Source organism: Erpetoichthys calabaricus, chromosome 7 (genome assembly GCF_900747795.2).
Source record: "Erpetoichthys calabaricus chromosome 7, fErpCal1.3, whole genome shotgun sequence".
Lineage (NCBI taxonomy): Eukaryota > Metazoa > Chordata > Cladistia > Polypteriformes > Polypteridae > Erpetoichthys > Erpetoichthys calabaricus.
This window is the reverse complement of record NC_041400.2, coordinates 122,043,105-122,060,633: the sequence shown is the minus strand read 5'-3', so window position 1 is coordinate 122,060,633 and position 17,529 is coordinate 122,043,105. Positions and strand designations below refer to the sequence as shown.

Sequence of the window (17,529 nt, the reverse complement as noted above, 5' to 3'; positions counted from 1 at the left end):
CATTCAGAATCAATCCATACAACCCCATCTGACACAGCTGGTTTCACATAAATAAAAGTGCACTTTCATTCAAGACTATAACCGAAGAATAAAGAAAGCAAGTTACAGTTGGTGGTTGATACGACAGCTTGCGTGGTGCAATGTTAAGAACTGCTGATTTCCGATCCGTGCTATATAAAATCACATTCAAATATTAACAGTTCCCACACACCCAAGGTCCGCCATTCCTACATTTACAACATGTGTACTTGTTGCAGTGTACACACCTCTCTGTGCTATGGTTCCTATTACAGTGAATGAGCACCTGACACTGTACTTTCTTCCCTGGGGGAAGCTGACGTCTTAGAACGGAAGTTTGTTGACGCTGTATCATCTTTTCTTTTTCCATCGCCTTTTCCTGTAAGAAGCGACGACGAAGTTCCTCTGCAAGGTGAGCCATGAACACTCTTCTTTCCTCAGCGGACCCCGTGCATGCCTTATACAGTATGTGTGCGTTCATCGCTGCTAGGTCAAGGATGTTGTACAACACAGCAACCGGCCACCTGCGTGTTCCTGTGCGCACTGAACAAGCACGCGCCTTCTGGTCCATGATGTCAACGCCACGCTGGGGAAAAAAGAAAGACAAATATATGTGACATTTTGAAGAAATCATTTTATCACCAGAAGAGCACCACAATACTTCGTCACACTAATATTTTTTTCATTAGCATACCTTCATGTGGTTGTAGTCTGTGACCGTGTTTGTTTTTTTTTTTTTTTATCTTGCCCAATCTCCACATCATGGTGCATTGTGCTGAGAATGCAGACAGACTTCATCTTTTTGGGCACATACACTGTCAGCATGGCACTGGGAGATCTAAACACCAGCGTGGAGAATTGTTCGTGTACTGAACTGACTTTAGCTGCAGGTGGAAGTTCCCGTCGCACTTTATTCATGGTGCCAAGCAGAGTTGTATTGCGGTGCAGCAGTCTATTAGCCAGCGAAAGTGACGTGAAGAAGTTGTCTGTTGTTATGGTTCTGCCTTTGTCCAGAAATGGCTCCATAAGCTTTATGACCACAGACTCGGAAAGTCTTTCTCCCGTGGGACGACTGGGATCTTTTCCTAAATAAGGAGTGGCATTGCACATGTACTTTGTCTCCAAATCTGCCGCAATCCAAAAAGGCAGAACCGTAACAACAGACAACTTCTTCACGTCACTTTCGCTGGCTAATAGACTGCTGCACCGCAATACAGCTCTGCTTGGCACCATGAATAAAGTGCGACGGGAACTTCCACCTGCAGCTAAAGTCAGTTCAGTACACGAACAATTCTCCACGCTGGTGTTTAGATCTCCCAGTGCCATGCTGACAGTGTATGTGCCCAAAAAGATGAAGTCTGTCTGCATTCTCAGCACAATGCACCATGATGTGGAGATTGGGCAAGATAAAAAAAAAACAAACAAACACGGTCACAGACTACAACCACATGAAGGTATGCTAATGAAAAAAATATTAGTGTGACGAAGTATTGTGGTGCTCTTCTGGTGATAAAATGATTTCTTCAAAATGTCACATATATTTGTCTTTCTTTTTTCCCCAGCGTGGCGTTGACATCATGGACCAGAAGGCGCGTGCTTGTTCAGTGCGCACAGGAACACGCAGGTGGCCGGTTGCTGTGTTGTACAACATCCTTGACCTAGCAGCGATGAACGCACACGTACTGTATAAGGCATGCACGGGGTCCGCTGAGGAAAGAAGAGTGTTCATGGCTCACCTTGCAGAGGAACTTCGTCGTCGCTTCTTACAGGAAAAGGCGATGGAAAAAGAAAAGATGATACAGCGTCAACAAACTTCCGTTCTAAGACCTCAGCTTCCCCCAGGGAAGAAAGTACAGTGTCAGGTGCTCATTCACTGTAATAGGAACCATAGCACAGAGAGGTGTGTACACTGCAACAAGTACACATGTTGTAAATGTAGGAATGGCGGACCTTGGGTGTGTGGGAACTGTTAATATTTGAATGTGATGATTTTATATAGCACGGATCGGAAATCAGCAGTTCTTAACATTGCACCACGCAAGCTGTCGTATCAACCACCAACTGTAACTTGCTTTCTTTATTCTTCGGTTATAGTCTTGAATAAAAGTGCACTTTTATTTATGTGAAACCAGCTGTGTCAGATGGGGTTGTATGGATTGATTCTGAATGTGACTGCGAGAATGAAAAGTGAATTAAAAAAAAAAAAAAAAAAAAAGCTAACCTTTACCAGTATCATAAGTTACTCCGCCTGTTACAGACTGAAATCAAATTTATATTGTTATTCTAAAATTGTAAGAATAAGAGCAGTTAATTTCTCGAAGTGGAGCCGTGCGGAATCGAACTCGCCACCCTCTGATTCCCAGTCAGGCGCTGATACCATTACGCCACTGCGGCGCTTGTAATAAGAGTGTCAATGTGGCATGCTAACGCGGCTTTTTTTTTTTTTTTTTTTTTTTTGAATGAAGGCGCACGTGTTCTTTTATTTGTACCTTTTGTGAAAGTGTTTCTTTGATATATGGACTTCAGGCTTCATACGTTATATGGTTTATGCCTACATTTTGTCATTTACTATTAGAATATGAAAAACGTTTCTGTTTTAAAAATGTGTTTGCACAGCCAACTATAGAAATGGAACACACATGAAATGCGTGTATTCCAAATAACGCTAGAATTATTTCCACTGTAAAACTCCACTTCAATCCCAGGTAATCAAATCAAGGCAAGGCTTGAGCTAGGAGAGAAGTTCATTCTAAGTCGGTGGGGGGATGGAATAGCTGGCTGCTAGTAGCTTTATCAGCACATTTAGATGACAAAGGACTCTGGCGGAGAGGTGCAAACGGATTTAAGACGCGATTTAAGGTGGGACGGATTTACGAGTTTTTTCGTAGGCTCTGGTAATTCTAGTGTTAAACATCAGATATAAATATAACACTAGGTTGTGTCACCTGTAGAGATTTACGGATGATTCTGCATTAATGGGGTGTACTGTCAAGTGGCATGACAGAAAGTATAGGAGTCATTTTGAGAACTTTGTTTCTTGGTGCAAGTAGAATTATATGCAATTTAACTTTAGCAAAATTAAGGAACTGGTCATTGACTTTTGTCACAACAAGGAGCCTCTTACTCCCATAGCATGTATGTGAAGGTGGAGCCCTGCTATACTGTAAATACTTAGGAGACAATAACAATAACAAGCTGGACTGGTCCATTATCATGGAAGCACTATAAAAGAATGGCAGAGCAGCCTCTTTATTTAGGGAGCTGTATTACTTTAATGTGCATAGCAACATCCTTCATATGTTCTTTAACGGTGTTAGAGCCAGTGTGATATTCTGTAGTGGGGGGTAGTTGGTTTAAATGGATGTGTGGAAGTACAAAAAAAAAAAAAGGACAGAATAAGAAATAAAACAATCAGGGGTATGAAAACATTAGGGCAGATATCTGAGAAAGTACAGGAAAGTAGGTTGATGTGGTATGAACATGTGAAATGTGGGCAAAAGAGTAAGGAGGCTAATGTGGAGGTGGATGGATAGAGTAAAGGAAGATTTGAAGGAAAGGGGTCTTATTGGAGAGGAGATGCAGGGCTGAGCTGTATGAAGAAGGCTGATCAAACACATCAACCCCCACACAGAAGTGGGAAAAGAGGAAGAAGGTTGTGGTGAGGGTGTAGTGGGTGGATAAAGTCACTTCAAGGAAGTCCCACAAAAATCAACAAGCTGATAAACAGGGCAGTTCCATTATTGGAGTTTTGACCCACTGGAGGTAGTAGCAGAGGAGAGGATGAAGAAAAAATGAATGGCCTTTATAAGTTCTAGGCACATTACCTATCAAAGGAAGATAGAATAAATGTAAATACAGTGCATTACCTATCAAAGGAAGATAGAATAAATGTAAATACAGTGCATTCGGAAAGTATTCACAGCACATCACTTTTTCCACATTTTGTTACGTTACAGCCTTATTCCAAAATGGATTAAATTCATTTTTTTTCCTCAGAATTCTACACACAATACCCCATAATGACGACGTGAAAAAAGTTTACTTGAGGTTTTTGCAAATTTATTAAAAATAAAAAAAACCGAGAAATCACATGTACATAAGTACTCACAGCCTTTGCTCAATACTTTGTCGATGCACCTTTGGCAGCAATTACAGCCTCAAGTCTTTTTGAATATGATGCCACAAGCTTGGCACACCTATCCTTGGCCAGTTTCGCCCATTCCTCTTTGCAGCACCTCTCAAGCTTCATCAGGTTGGATGGGAAGCGTCGGTGCACAACCATTTTAAAATCTCTCCAGAGATGTTCAATCGGATTCAAGTCTGGGCTCTGGCTGGGCCACTCAAGGACATTCATAGAGTTGTCCTGAAGACACTCCTTTGATATCTTGGCTGTGTGCTTAGGCTCGTTGTCCTGCTGAAAGATGAACTGTCACCCCAGTCTGAGGTCAAGAGCGCTCTGGAGCAGGTTTTCATCCAGGATGTCTCTGTACATTGATGCAGTCATCTTTCCCTTTATCCTGACTAGTCTCCCAGTCCCTGCCGCTGAAAAACATCCCCACAGCATGATCATGCTACCACCATGCTTCACTGTAGGGACGGTATTGGCCTGGTGATGAGTGGTGCCTGGTTTCCTCCAAAAGTGACGCCTGGCATTCACACCAAAGAGTTCAATCTTTGTCTCATCAGACCAGAGAATTTTCTTTTTCATGGTCTGAGAGTCCTTCAGGTGCCTTTTGGCAAACTCCAGGTGGGCTGCCATGTGCCTTTTACTAAGGAGTGGCTTCCGTCTGGCCACTCTACAATACAGGCCTGATTGGTGGATTGCTGCAGAAATGGTTGTCCTTCTGGAAGGTTCTCCTCTCTCCACAGAGGATCGCTGGAGCTCTGACAGAGTGACCATCGGGTTCTTGGTCACCTCCCTGACTAAGGCCCTTCTCCCCCGATCGCTCAGTTTAGATGGCCGGCCAGCTCTAGGAAGAGTCCTGGTGGTTTCGAACTTCTTCCACTTAATGGATGATGGAGGCCACTGTGCTCATTGAGACCTTCAAAGCAGCAGAAATTTTTCTGTAACCTTCCCCAGATTTGTGCCTCGAGACAGTCCTGTCTCGGAGGTCTACAGACAATTCCTTTGACTTCATGCTTGGTTTGTGCTCTGACATGAACTGTCAACTGTGGGACCATATATAGACAGATGTGTGCCTTTCCAAATCATGTTCAATCAACTAAATTTACCACAGGTGGACTCCAATTAAGCTGCAGAAACATCTCAAGGATGATCAGGGGAAACAGGATGCACCTGAGCTCAATTTTGAGCTTCATGGCAAAGGCTGTGAATACTTATTTATGTACATGTGATTTCTCAGTTTTTTTATTTTTAATAAATTTGCAAAAACCTCAAGGAAACTTTTTTCACGTTGTCATTATGGGGTGTTGTGTGTAGAATTCTGAGGAAAAAAAATGAATTTAATCCATTTTGGAATAAGGCTGTAACATAACAAAATGTGGAAAAAGTGATGCGCTGTGAATACTTTCCGGATGCACTGTATATATGTTACAGTATACCTACACTTTTCCTTAGTATGCTTGTGTGTCTGAACCTCTCTTGCTCAGTGTTTCCTTTGTCGAGTGCATTCCCATAAAGCCTGCTTCTCAGATTCTGTCATTTCAAGGTTCCTTGCTCACCTCCTGCCTGGTTTTATAATTCTCATCTGACAGTGCCACTTAGTCTGACTCTTACATCTTTACTCTTTCAGCTGTGTTGCACACTTGCAATTCCTCTTTCGATCTGAGTTACCAAAGCCAAACTGACCAATTAGATTTTTTGTTGGACAGGACAAAAACAAATACAGACCTTAGTGTTTTACTATATAGTAGATGCTTCCCATCACATTATCAATGAAAATATGCCTTTATAATGCACCACCCTGATACCTTTCTTTTTCTTCAACTAAGCCAGAAGTATAATTTGGGCTCTATATTGCCTAAATTTCCCCTTAGCAGCCAAAAAAGTAAATAAGTAAATTAAAGTAAGTAAGTAAATCACTCAAAACAATGTACAACAATAATGTAGGGTAAGACTTAAAATCAACCTTTATTCTAGGGTAAAAACCATTTCAGGCACTAATAAAATACTACTTACTACATGTGAAAAAGGAAAAGGCTGAATAGTTACTAAAAACCCACGTCAGTCACAGTGTTCTTTCGCTTACAAACATATAAGGTAGACTATATGCTAAAGTCCTCCCAAGTGTATAATGCTTTTACATTTGCTTTTTACATTTTGTGGAAACAATAAATAAATCAAGATTTGAATAACTCACTTAATCTCACAATATTTAATTTTACTTCCATGAAAAAAAATTAGACTTTTACAAAATAGAAAATTAATTATTTCACAATTTATATTTCAATGCATTTGCAATATTTCAAATGTCTACTTATTACATTTATTGAAAGGTTTTTGCTATTTAATTAAAATTTAAAGCACATAAACAAAAAACAAAGATTCATTACACTCTGCTCCATCAAACAATAATTAAAAAAAAATATACCTTTGGGTAGTTTGGTTGGAGGAGCATCTCTTGCCCAAGCATAAATAATATTGGCAGTGTCTTTACAAGTTCCTTCAATGCCACCACAGTCCCTGTTAGTGAGATAGTAAAATAAAAGGAGTGATGCATTTACCAGTAACTCTTTTAAGTTATGGTTCAGAATGTAGTATCACCACAGAATGTATAATATCCATAAATTCTCCTAAAAAATCAAGGTAAGTTTTCAGAGTCAATGGCTATAATATGCTCTAAAGTAAAATACATCTATTAGTTATACAGTAGATGTGCTTTATGTAACACATAAGCTTAAGTTCTGCTCTGATTTTCTCAGTAAACAACTGGCATTAGTTTAGTTTGTATTATGCTCGCATTTACCTAAATTAACAAAACTGAGAATGTTAAGAACATTGAAGGCAGCAAAATATTAAAATGCATATACAGTATATAATTACTGTATCCATGTGTTTTAAATATTTGTTTGTAAATATATACAGAGCTCTGAACCGGTCTAATTAGTGGTACACTTTAAATTTAATAGTATAATTGTGAACAAAGGTGCAGTGGTTAGCACAGAGTCGTAGGTCTCGCAATTCCGGCCTGGACACTATATGAAGGTCCTTTATATGTCTACATAGTTTTTCTCTGGTTACACATTTCCTCCAACTTCTAAAAGACAAGCATGTTTGGAAAATTAGCAACTCTAAGCCTGTCATCCATGAGTAAGTGTTTGTGAATGAATCTGCACACCCTTTCATGGACAGTGGATAACAGCGGGAGTCGGGAGGCTTGGGTGATGGATTCCCCAACAAGAGCGTCCTGGCCATTGAGGGAAAGCCAAGTCTCGGTCTGGAGGGAGCGCAACCGAAGCAAGGGATCGGGAAGCCTCCTGACCAGTTGAGTGGAGAGAAGATCAGCTGCAGAAAAAGCGACTCCCCTGTTGAGAAGCCTGATGGGAGAAGCAGGGGAGCCGGCAGGTAAAAAAAGAAGGCACCGTGCTTTGGATTAATAAGAGACTGCTTCCAGCCTTGTTTTAACCCCGTTGTTTTTTTAAACAGTTTTTCTAATGGATTTTAACCTCCACTTTTCACCTCTGTTTATATTGGATTATTTATTTAAAAGATTTTGGAGACACTGCACTTATTTATTTGGACACTGTTGTTTTGTTTTGATTTGTTTTAAATAAAAGCACTTTTGCATCATCTCCTTGCTCCATTTGTTGTGCCTCACTGCCAAGCTCATTGGTAACATTACCGACGGTGTCGGGTTCAAGGGCTCCCAAAAGCAAAAAGGGAGCATGGAGCAGATCCCACATCGTCACATCATGAGGTCGCTGGAAAGGGGTGTGTGGCACTCCCGAAATCTATGCAAAACAACGAAGGTCCAAGTCTTTAGAGTCCTGTCTTGTTATATGGTTGTGAGACATGGACGCTATCCAGTGACCTGAGACAAAGGCTGGATTCTACGGTACTGTGTCTCTTCAGAGAATCCTTGGGTACCGCTCGTTTGCCTTTGTGTTGAATGAGCAATTGCTCTTGGATTCCCGAATGAGGCACATTACTTGCATTGTGAGGGAGCATCACTTACAGCACTATGGCCATGTGGCACGATTCCCAGTGGCCAATTCAGCTCGCAGGATTCTCATTGTTGAGGACCGAGTGGTTGTACCAGGCCAAGGGGACGCCCACGTAACACCTGGCTGCAGCAGATAGATGGTCATTTCTGGAGGGTGGGACTGGACCGCGTGTCTGCCTGGGGGATTGTCAACCAGGATCCTGGGCTCTTTTATTGTGTGGTGGGTGTGGCAATAAGCTATATACCAGTGCATGCTCCCCAACCTAACGTGACCTGTTTTCTTATATTTTAATATATCTGATATTGGAATGCATCTTAGTATTGATGGAGTCTTTCAATCAATGTAAACAGCCTGATTGTTGGAGTATCTGTTCACCTCTGGTTAAAACAGACAGACCGACTGTGGTGTAGCGGGTCCACAGCTCAAATTGAAAAGGCCAGCTTAGAGGGGGTGTGGTAGTGTGGCCGGAGTGGTTCCCGGGAGTTTCGTGATTCAGGCGGTCCTCGCTTAAGTGCACTGGTGAGGAGTCGTCTGCATTCCGTAATTGAGGCCGGGACCTGCTAATCGCCACACCTGATCCATGTTCCTGTAATATATAGTAGAAGCGTGAGGTGGATAGGGAAGTGAGAAAAAAGAAAAGAACAGGAATGGAGGTTAATGGAGAAGAAGCAGTCAGGAAGGAGAAAGTCGGTGCGTGAGCATGAGAGCGAAAGCAGGTTTATTGATGGTAATAAAGCTGGTAGGAGAGCCCTGGAGGAGTGTTTGGCCAACTCTTGGGGGGCAGATTGAAGCGGTCACTGCAGCTGAGCAGTTTTGAGGTTACTGACGGTAATACAGCTGGTAGGAGAGCCCTGGAGAAGTGTTTGGCCAACTCTCGGGGGGGCAGATTGAAGCAGTCACTCCAGCTTAAATTGTAATTCTATTTTTAATTTATTATTTGCACATCATGCTGTTACACTGTGGACCCGGAGCTTCGCAATTTTATCTATCTGAATACTTGTATATGGTTGAGATGACAATAAAGTTCACTTTGACCTTTGAGCTCCCCAAAACTGCTCAGAGGAGATGACTTGCTGTTGAAGGGAGCAGCAGTTGAGGAGGCTTTGGGCGTGATGAGCCCCAGCGTGAGTGCCCTGGCTGCCGGGGAAGGAATCCAAATCTCGGTCTGGCTGGAGCCTTACATAGCCTGGAGGCTACCGGACCAGAATAGGAGGGAGCTGCATTTGCTGGTACGGCGACCTCTGTGTTGCGGGGCCCATATGGAAGAAGCAGGGGAGCCGCACATAGAAAGAAGAAAGCACCGGAGTTTTAAGACAAGACTGCTTCCAGCCATTGTTTTAACCTTGTTTTAAAAAGGATTTATTTATTAGATGTTAACCTCCACAGTTCACCTGTTTTAATGCATTATTTATTTAAGAACTGTTTGAGACACTGAACTTATTTATTTGGACACTGTTTTTGGTTTTGTTTTTAATAAAAGCACTTTGCACTTTTTGCACCATCCCCTTGCTTCATTGTTGATGTCTTCACTGCATAGCTCATCACTAACATTACCGACGGTGTCGGGTTCAAGAGCTCCACAGAAGCCTAGATGGAAGCATGGAGTAGAACCCGCATCGTCACACCAACATACAGATCTCACTTGCTTCAGCAGCAACATTAATTAAGAAAACATTTAAAAAACAACAAAGTACAGACTATTACATAGTTGTGAGGACCACAACTATTATACACAATAAAAGAAATACTGTTCCTATGCTAATGTGTCTGTTATAACTGGCTAGGGTGAAAAGGGACATTATAGGAGAGAAGGTATTATACTAGGATGGCCAATTGCAAAAAAACAGCTCCAGTGGCACTAATTAGAACTCAATGATGAAATAAGCTGCTGGCTAAAGGTGCAGTAGGAAGTGTCATGCAGAAGATAGGCAGCATTATTCATTAGTGTGTTAATTAAAAAAAAAAGTGTGAATCAATTTTTAATCATCATGTTATAATGAAACAAGTTAGTTTTGCAAAACAAACCTGTATTTTCAGAACTGATAGTCAGAGATAATACCATTGTTCACTTAACACGTAAGAATATAAGGAGTTATACAAAAGTGTTTTGATACTACATTTTTGAAGTTAAACAAATTCATCATCAGCTAACCTACAGGAAAATACTGTAAATGTATTTAGTGGTTTGCAATGCTACAAATTCTTCAGAAAGTTTACAAAAAACAATTCCAAAGCTAAATCCTGCTATTAGGCTCTAAATCAAGGCAAATTATGTGGAATCTCTATAATGCAGACCACAACTGTAACACATAATGTGGACAATTCCTGTCTGTACTTTATTAAAAAAAAATTGGCAGAAGTTCTATGTCCTAGTATATCTCTCAGTCTTTCCTTCAATTTTACCTCATTAAGTCTAAGTTATTTTCTGTTTCTCTTTCCCTTTTCCTCTAGAATGACACTTCTATGTTTAAACTGTGACAAGAACTCTGCCATAATGCTTTGCAAGACACATTATTAATAATAGGACATTTTCTGTAATAAACGGGCAGTAAGAACCGAGGATATGAAAATCCTCAGACTTAATATTGAAGTCTGACATAATGAGTTAGAGACAATGAAACTTAATGATTAAGATGGTCTCTATATGACAAAATGCAAACATTGTCATCGACTTTCATTAGCATATATCTAAGGAAAATGCCTGCACATTTTATAAAAAATGGCATCTCTTCTTCTGCTGCATTTACATAAAATTAAATTAAAATTTAAATCCCAGTACGACGAAAAATGGCTTGATTTTACACCTACTGAAATTGTTTACTATTTTATTAGTCTGGTTGAATGGTTCTTTCCCATCTGCCATTTCTGTGGATTGTGTCTGTGATTGCACTGTTTGAGAAAGTAATGAAAACACATTTTTATACAATTTTTCCTCAGGAGAGGCATTAGGGCTTCCTTCAAATCTGGGATCCTTCTTGAAATATAAATGAGGTATCCTCTACATTACAATGTCACAAATCTCAGGACAAGAGCAGCAACATACATCGATTCTAGCAAATGCAAAACTGCAATAAACAGCTTTCGCTAAGTAGGGCATATGACAGCGAAATTGCTTCAGTCAGTTTAACAATTTTCAAAATTATTCACCCACAGTTTCAGCATTCCATCAGAAATAACAGCAACGTCTATTTAAATATTGTAAGCAGACATGAAATGATCCTTTATGATTCAGTGGTCTCAGGCTCACTTGGACTCAACTATAGCTTTACCTGTGTGTTACAGCTGATTGATGTCTTCATCTCTTTGTAAACATAACTCTGCATTTGCAGCACAGTTGGATTGCCATCAAACTGTAGCATCATAAAGCTCATAATTCCACTTTAGCATCTTTTTTGACTCTCTCTTTTTATGACCTGGCTCCTCCTAGTTCTCTGTCTATTCTTTTTCTGACAGCATGACCCATATATGGATTTCTTATCACCTGTGGGAAAATAGGGGGGTTGCTTTAAGAAGTACAAAATAAACCAATCTACTGTCATTTTTGACTGAAAATTAGTGTACCTCAGCAAGTTAACTGTTTCAGTCTAAGACTGTGGTATCTACAATGTAACCACTAGATCTTCCCTTTCAGACTCTAAAAATCTTGTCTAAGTTTTTGTTATTGATTCATGAATACTCTTCATCCAGTTTTGTTGCATCAAACTATCTTCCTATAAACACAAAGGAAATGTAGTCTTTCATGACTTTCTACAAATTATTTTCTTCCAGGACTTTCTATTATGTCTCTCTCTATATGTTTTTTTTCAAACTGGAATAAACTATTCTGGACATTGCTTTAGTGATGTAAATATCCTCTAATGCCTTTTTATTGGGTTTTTTCCCCACATACTTAGTAGTAAAACTATCAGCTAAAAAGAAAATAAGTTACTTGACTACACCAATGGAAAATATGGAGAAATTCATTCAAAATGTAAATCAGAAACCACTTCCTCACACCAAGAGTAATTGCAATAAAGAACAAACTATCAAGTAATGTATTTGTAAAAGACAATTTTCATATCTCTGGGCTTAAGACTATACATAGCATTACCTGATTTAGACAATTTCATACTAGAATAAGTAGTCACTTACAGAGAAACTGATGAGGTGAAGTGTACAGCATAGAGAAAAAAACAGTATATTTTCACTGAATGCTTTATTAACAACTAAAACCTGTGCAATGTAGGTGTGAAAAATTATGAATCAATTTAGAAAATCTCTGAAATAATACGAGGGGTGTTCAGTTATAAACAGGAATTTCCATGCTCTGTTCTTATAAATAGTGCAAGGTAAACGTAACTCATTAGACCAGTGCTTCCCAACCCGTGTGCCGCGGCACCCTGGTATGCCGTGAGCACGGACTAAGGGTGACGTTGCCAGGTGTCAGAACATAAAAAAAAATGATTTGAACTGATAATAATAATACCAGTTACACCTCAAGACTAAAGAAGTCATGCTACCTGTGTGCTTTAATACAGTCCTATTTCAACTGCAGTCTGACGAATTAATAAATATTAGCTCTAATTTACTTACTTGCCACAGGGTAAGTGACGTTGCTTCCTGCTGTCTGTTTTTTTTTTTGCGTCGAAAATGGCCGACTGTAGTGAAAGTCGTAAACGTAAAAACAACAGCAGCATCAACAACCTCAATGAAAATGATAATGCGGGGAGCAGTAAAGTTGCAAAAACGAAAACACAATACTATCAGGGCAGTTACTTGAATTATGGGTTTACATTTGTTGACAAAAAAGGTATTCAGCACCCGCGATGTTTGTTGTGTGGTGATATCCTTGCAAATGAAGCCATGGTTCCAAGCAAATTGCAACGTTTTCATTTGAGACTGGTTTACTGGCAATTTATTTTTGTTACCTTTGTAAATGCAAAAATGTGTAGTTGGTACGCCTTATAAAAATAGGAATCTCATTCTACTCAACTGATGAGTTAAGATTAAATTGTTAATTTGAGTAGTTACATATCAGAGTGAAGGGGTGCCGTTAGCTGAAAAGATCACTAAAGGTGCCATGGTTTGGGAGAGGTTGGGAAGCACTGCATTAGACAAACACATGTATATATGAACTTGTCATTAGTAGCGCTAGCTGCTCTTTCCCCCCTTCCTGTCTGTTGTAATCAACATGTCGGAGGTGCACAGTAGTGTTGTGCAGCGCATTATTATTCAATTTTTGACAAATGAAGGAGTTATTCCATCTCAGATTTATTCGAGACTAAAAAACACTTTGGGAATGAGTGTCTCTCTCAGTCTAGAGTGTATGACTGGTGCAATTCATTCAGAGAGGGACTATCATCTTTTTGGTCCACTTAAGGAATTTTTAGGAGGGAAGAAATTCAAGCCGAATGAGGAGGTTATTGATGCTGTGCAAGAATGGGTCAATATGCAGTCAAAAGACTTCTACTCTTCGGGGATTATGAAGCTTCCTGAGCACTGGAACAAGTGGATTGCAGTGGCAGGAGACTATATAGAAAAACAGTCTGTAAGTCATTTCATTGTATTCAATAAATAAAGCATACCTCATAGAATCATTCATTAAAAGGTCCTTATCACCAACAAATATAGTATTTGGGGCAATCTTCAACCTAAGCCCTGTCAACCATATCGCACAATGCTGTTGGTCACATAAGCAAATACACTGCAACCCACTTGCAAACCTACAATGACAACACATTATCCACTGGTGGCAGTTACGACCTAGCACAGCAGGAAGGAAATCCGACTGAAGCACTGAACAGGTCATGTCAGGAACGATCTTTCATTGGGCCTGCATGACAGTTCTGCTCATGGCTGTTACAGTTTTGTGAGATGTCAAGCTGGCCTTGCATCATAAGGCACTGGGAAAAATTTTTGCCCAAGGTGAATTTCCAAAAAAATATTTGCTGAACAAAATACACCTGTGAACACAAGCATATTCACTGTGGCAAATGCTCTACTGAGTTTCTCTGCTCAAAATTAATAATTACTTATTGTATTTTATTCTGCTATGAGAATATTAGATATGATATCCCACTCACATATTTACTGTACATAACTAGTGCATGTACAGTCCTGGTCAAAAGTTTTGAAAATGACACAAGTATTAGTTTTCACAAAGTTTGATGCTTTAGTGTTTTTAGATCTTTATGTCAGATGTTTCTATGGTATACTGAACTATAATTACAAGCATTTCATAAGTTTCAAAGGCTTTTATTGACAATTACATTAAATTTATGCAAAGAGTCAATATTTGCAGTGTTGGCCCTTCTTCTTCAAGACTTCTACAATTCACCCTGGCATGCTGTCAAGCAGCTTCTGGGCCAAATCCTTACTTCTGGCCACAACTGTAATATGGTCGCACATTGGTCAGCTCTGCTGCCATTCAAGTCGACTCTGCGATGGAATAAATGCCATCCAGGGTTAGTTCCTGCCTTGGACCAGATGTCGTTAGAATAGGCTTTAGTCTAATGTGATTCTCAGCTGGATTAAGTGGGTTTGAGAATGTTATGGTATATCATACATGTTGGATAGAAAAGTGAGATGATATCTGTTGCTTGTCGGTTTCAATGTCACAAATACTATTTATAACTGACATCTTACCATTTAATTATTCTCCTCATAATCATTCTCCTTCTTGGAGGCTATCAGCAGCTTTCAGAAATTTATAAATACTTCTGAATATCATTCTTCTGCTACACGTACATTGAAATCACTTTCAAATAAACAAACGTTAAAAAAGGGAGAAAAACTGATCTGGAACAAATAAATGATTTTAGCTAAAATTGCTCACACATGGAAAATTTATAGAAAGAAAAAACTACAAATTTTACAAGTATTATTCAGTCTTACTCAGTAAATGATTTTCTGACTACCTGCCCTTGAAAAAAAATTTCGAAAAAATTATTTAAATTGACTTTAAAATAAAATAAAGTCAATTTAATTTAGTCAATCCACCTGTCAGTGGAGAGAATAGCTGAAAGAGCCAATTATAAATATAATAAACAGTTATCTGAAAACAAAATAGCTCTACCACGACAAAAAAACATTTTTAATTGATAATGAGATGCTTAAAGGCATTACAACCGAGTCACTGTGAAAACATAATGCTAGATTAAATTGTTAATCCTGTTTCTGAGGATTTGGCAGGACTCTCTAGTAATTAAACTATCCTTATTTGAAGAAAACAAAGAAAACAATTCATCTTCATGAAAGGGACCAAATGGTATGAGCCAAGATGCATCTGTGTTTCCAGTCAAAGCCAAGCATGTTACTCTCATAAGCAACCGTATTGTAACAATATTTTGGCCTATTGCTGATTTCAACCTATGAACGTTATTCTACTATCTCTGATAACAGAGCTTCAGCTACCGTACAACAAAGTAGATTAACTTGAATATACTGTGCAGCACTAGATCTAACACTATATCAAACATATTAACAGTAAAACATTCATTGAGAGATAGGCCATTTCTAAAGACAGCATCTCTAAAAAGACACACATGCCCACCTATTATGTATATTTACTTATAATCAGTTTTGATTGACTACTGGTACACTTTATAAAAATCTAATTAATTTCTCCTCAGTTGTATGTGTTTTTGAAACAATGACTCTATGTCATTTTAAAATAGAAATCATTGACTTTCTTGTTTGGTCTGAACAAATCAATACTACTCAACAGGAAGCATAATGCCTCCTACATGCTTGTATTGGAATAAATTCATGCAAGGTCCAAGATGCAGGCGTTTACATTTACACGTTTAATAATATTCAGTGTGAAGTCTAGTAGTGTTATTCTTCCAAGTCCGTAAGAGTAATAAATATTGAAATACAAGATGCCAGTTATTTATTTAACAGCTTTCAGTTTTTCAAAAACAAGGAAGGCTTTATGAAAAAAAACACTACAGTAATAGGCAATTATATAAAATACATACCAGTAATTATCAGTGGCATAGGGATATCTGCATCCATACAGTATCATGTGATGAACAGTGTCCATACTTGCATGAGGCTGAAAATCAACTGAAAGAGAAAATATGTCTGGTTATTTTAAAGTACAACAAGAAAATTAATTTTGCTGAAATATAAACTAGAAATCAAAGTGCAATTAGTATTAAATACACTCTGAAGAAGTAATGCTATCTATCTATCTATCTATCTATCTATCTAATGCAAGTTTTGGAGAAAAATTAAACAGCTTAACTGACCAACCAAGATTAAAACCAGAGTGAGTAGTTTGAATGTAAGAAACATAAGACACCTAATTAGAAAATCTACACTTAGAATAAATACATAAAAGATATTTGCAAAGCAATCCTAAACAAATAAAAAAAGAGAACCTGAAAAATGTAATGTAATATTTCAACACTTCACTTTCCATTGTGATCCAAGCTTCATTGTATGTACGTCAGTGGTGTTATCATACTGTTCAGAAGAAAACCATTTTGTATTTCATATATTTTCATAATACAATTATGAAACACTGCAAAGACACACTATTCACAGCTCTGATCGGTGTGGCCCTTAAAAGAAACACACAACTACTAATGCAAAAATTTGAGATAATAATCAGGAAAGAAGCTGTTCAAAACAGTGTGAGCTGCAGGACATTCTGAGTTGTCATTTATTCAACTGTTATGTTTCACCATTCCTAAGATATCCACTTCTCCCTCACTCAATGAAACTACATCCTCTGCCCCATCCTTTTGCCTTGGTGAAGGCAGAGTTAAACAGACCAAGACATCCTATCATCACCACCTTCTTCCATCTCCCTTTAGGCCTTTTGATACAGTAGATATGCTGTAATGTCTCCGGTTTACAGGAGGTTTGCTGCAGATCTTTTGCTAGTAGGCCATGCTTAGTAAAAATGTTGCTGTAAGCCCCTGGAGGAATTCTAACTTCATACTCTGACAACCTCAACCGGCTTCTCTTCATCTACAGAAGCTGTGTTCTATATTAAGCTCCTTATCTCTGTCATGGAAAGTGAGTCCACCACTACAGGAATGTAATGCACAGGTTCTTTCACTGGATACTATACATCAGGCATGTCAAACACGCAGCCCCCGGGCCGCATGTAACAGAAATCTGTGCGGCCCGCATGACAGATCCTAGTTAGCACTAAACTTGTACAAAATGATTACTATCGTTTGTGATTGAATCATTCTGCATCTTCGGTGTTACTTACTGACTTTTCTTACTTCTGCCTTTTGACAAAAGCGCATTTTCCCATGGCATTATGGCACCGGAAATGTCATCTGCTAGTAAAGCAACGAGCCTTGTCCAAAGTTAATGAACCGCGACATCGCAACTGAAGTGCTAGGCTGCAGCAGCCTGGTAGCAGGGGCGGCCTTAGGCATGTGCAAA

General features: G+C 39.1%; 1 protein-coding gene across 8 annotated transcripts in view; it reads right to left on the bottom strand.

The window, feature by feature from the left end:
- Positions 1-17,529, bottom strand: part of pam (peptidylglycine alpha-amidating monooxygenase) — a 392,585-nt gene that overhangs the window by 171,575 nt on the left and 203,481 nt on the right. For all 8 annotated transcript variants that reach the window (XM_028805293.2, XM_028805296.2, XM_028805297.2 and 5 more), the window contains exons 5-6: positions 16,101-16,188; positions 6,570-6,661 (exon numbers count right to left, since the gene is read on the bottom strand). In XM_028805293.2, coding sequence (XP_028661126.2) covers positions 6,570-6,661; positions 16,101-16,188 — 180 coding nt within the window. The remainder of the gene's footprint in view (positions 1-6,569; positions 6,662-16,100; positions 16,189-17,529) is intronic.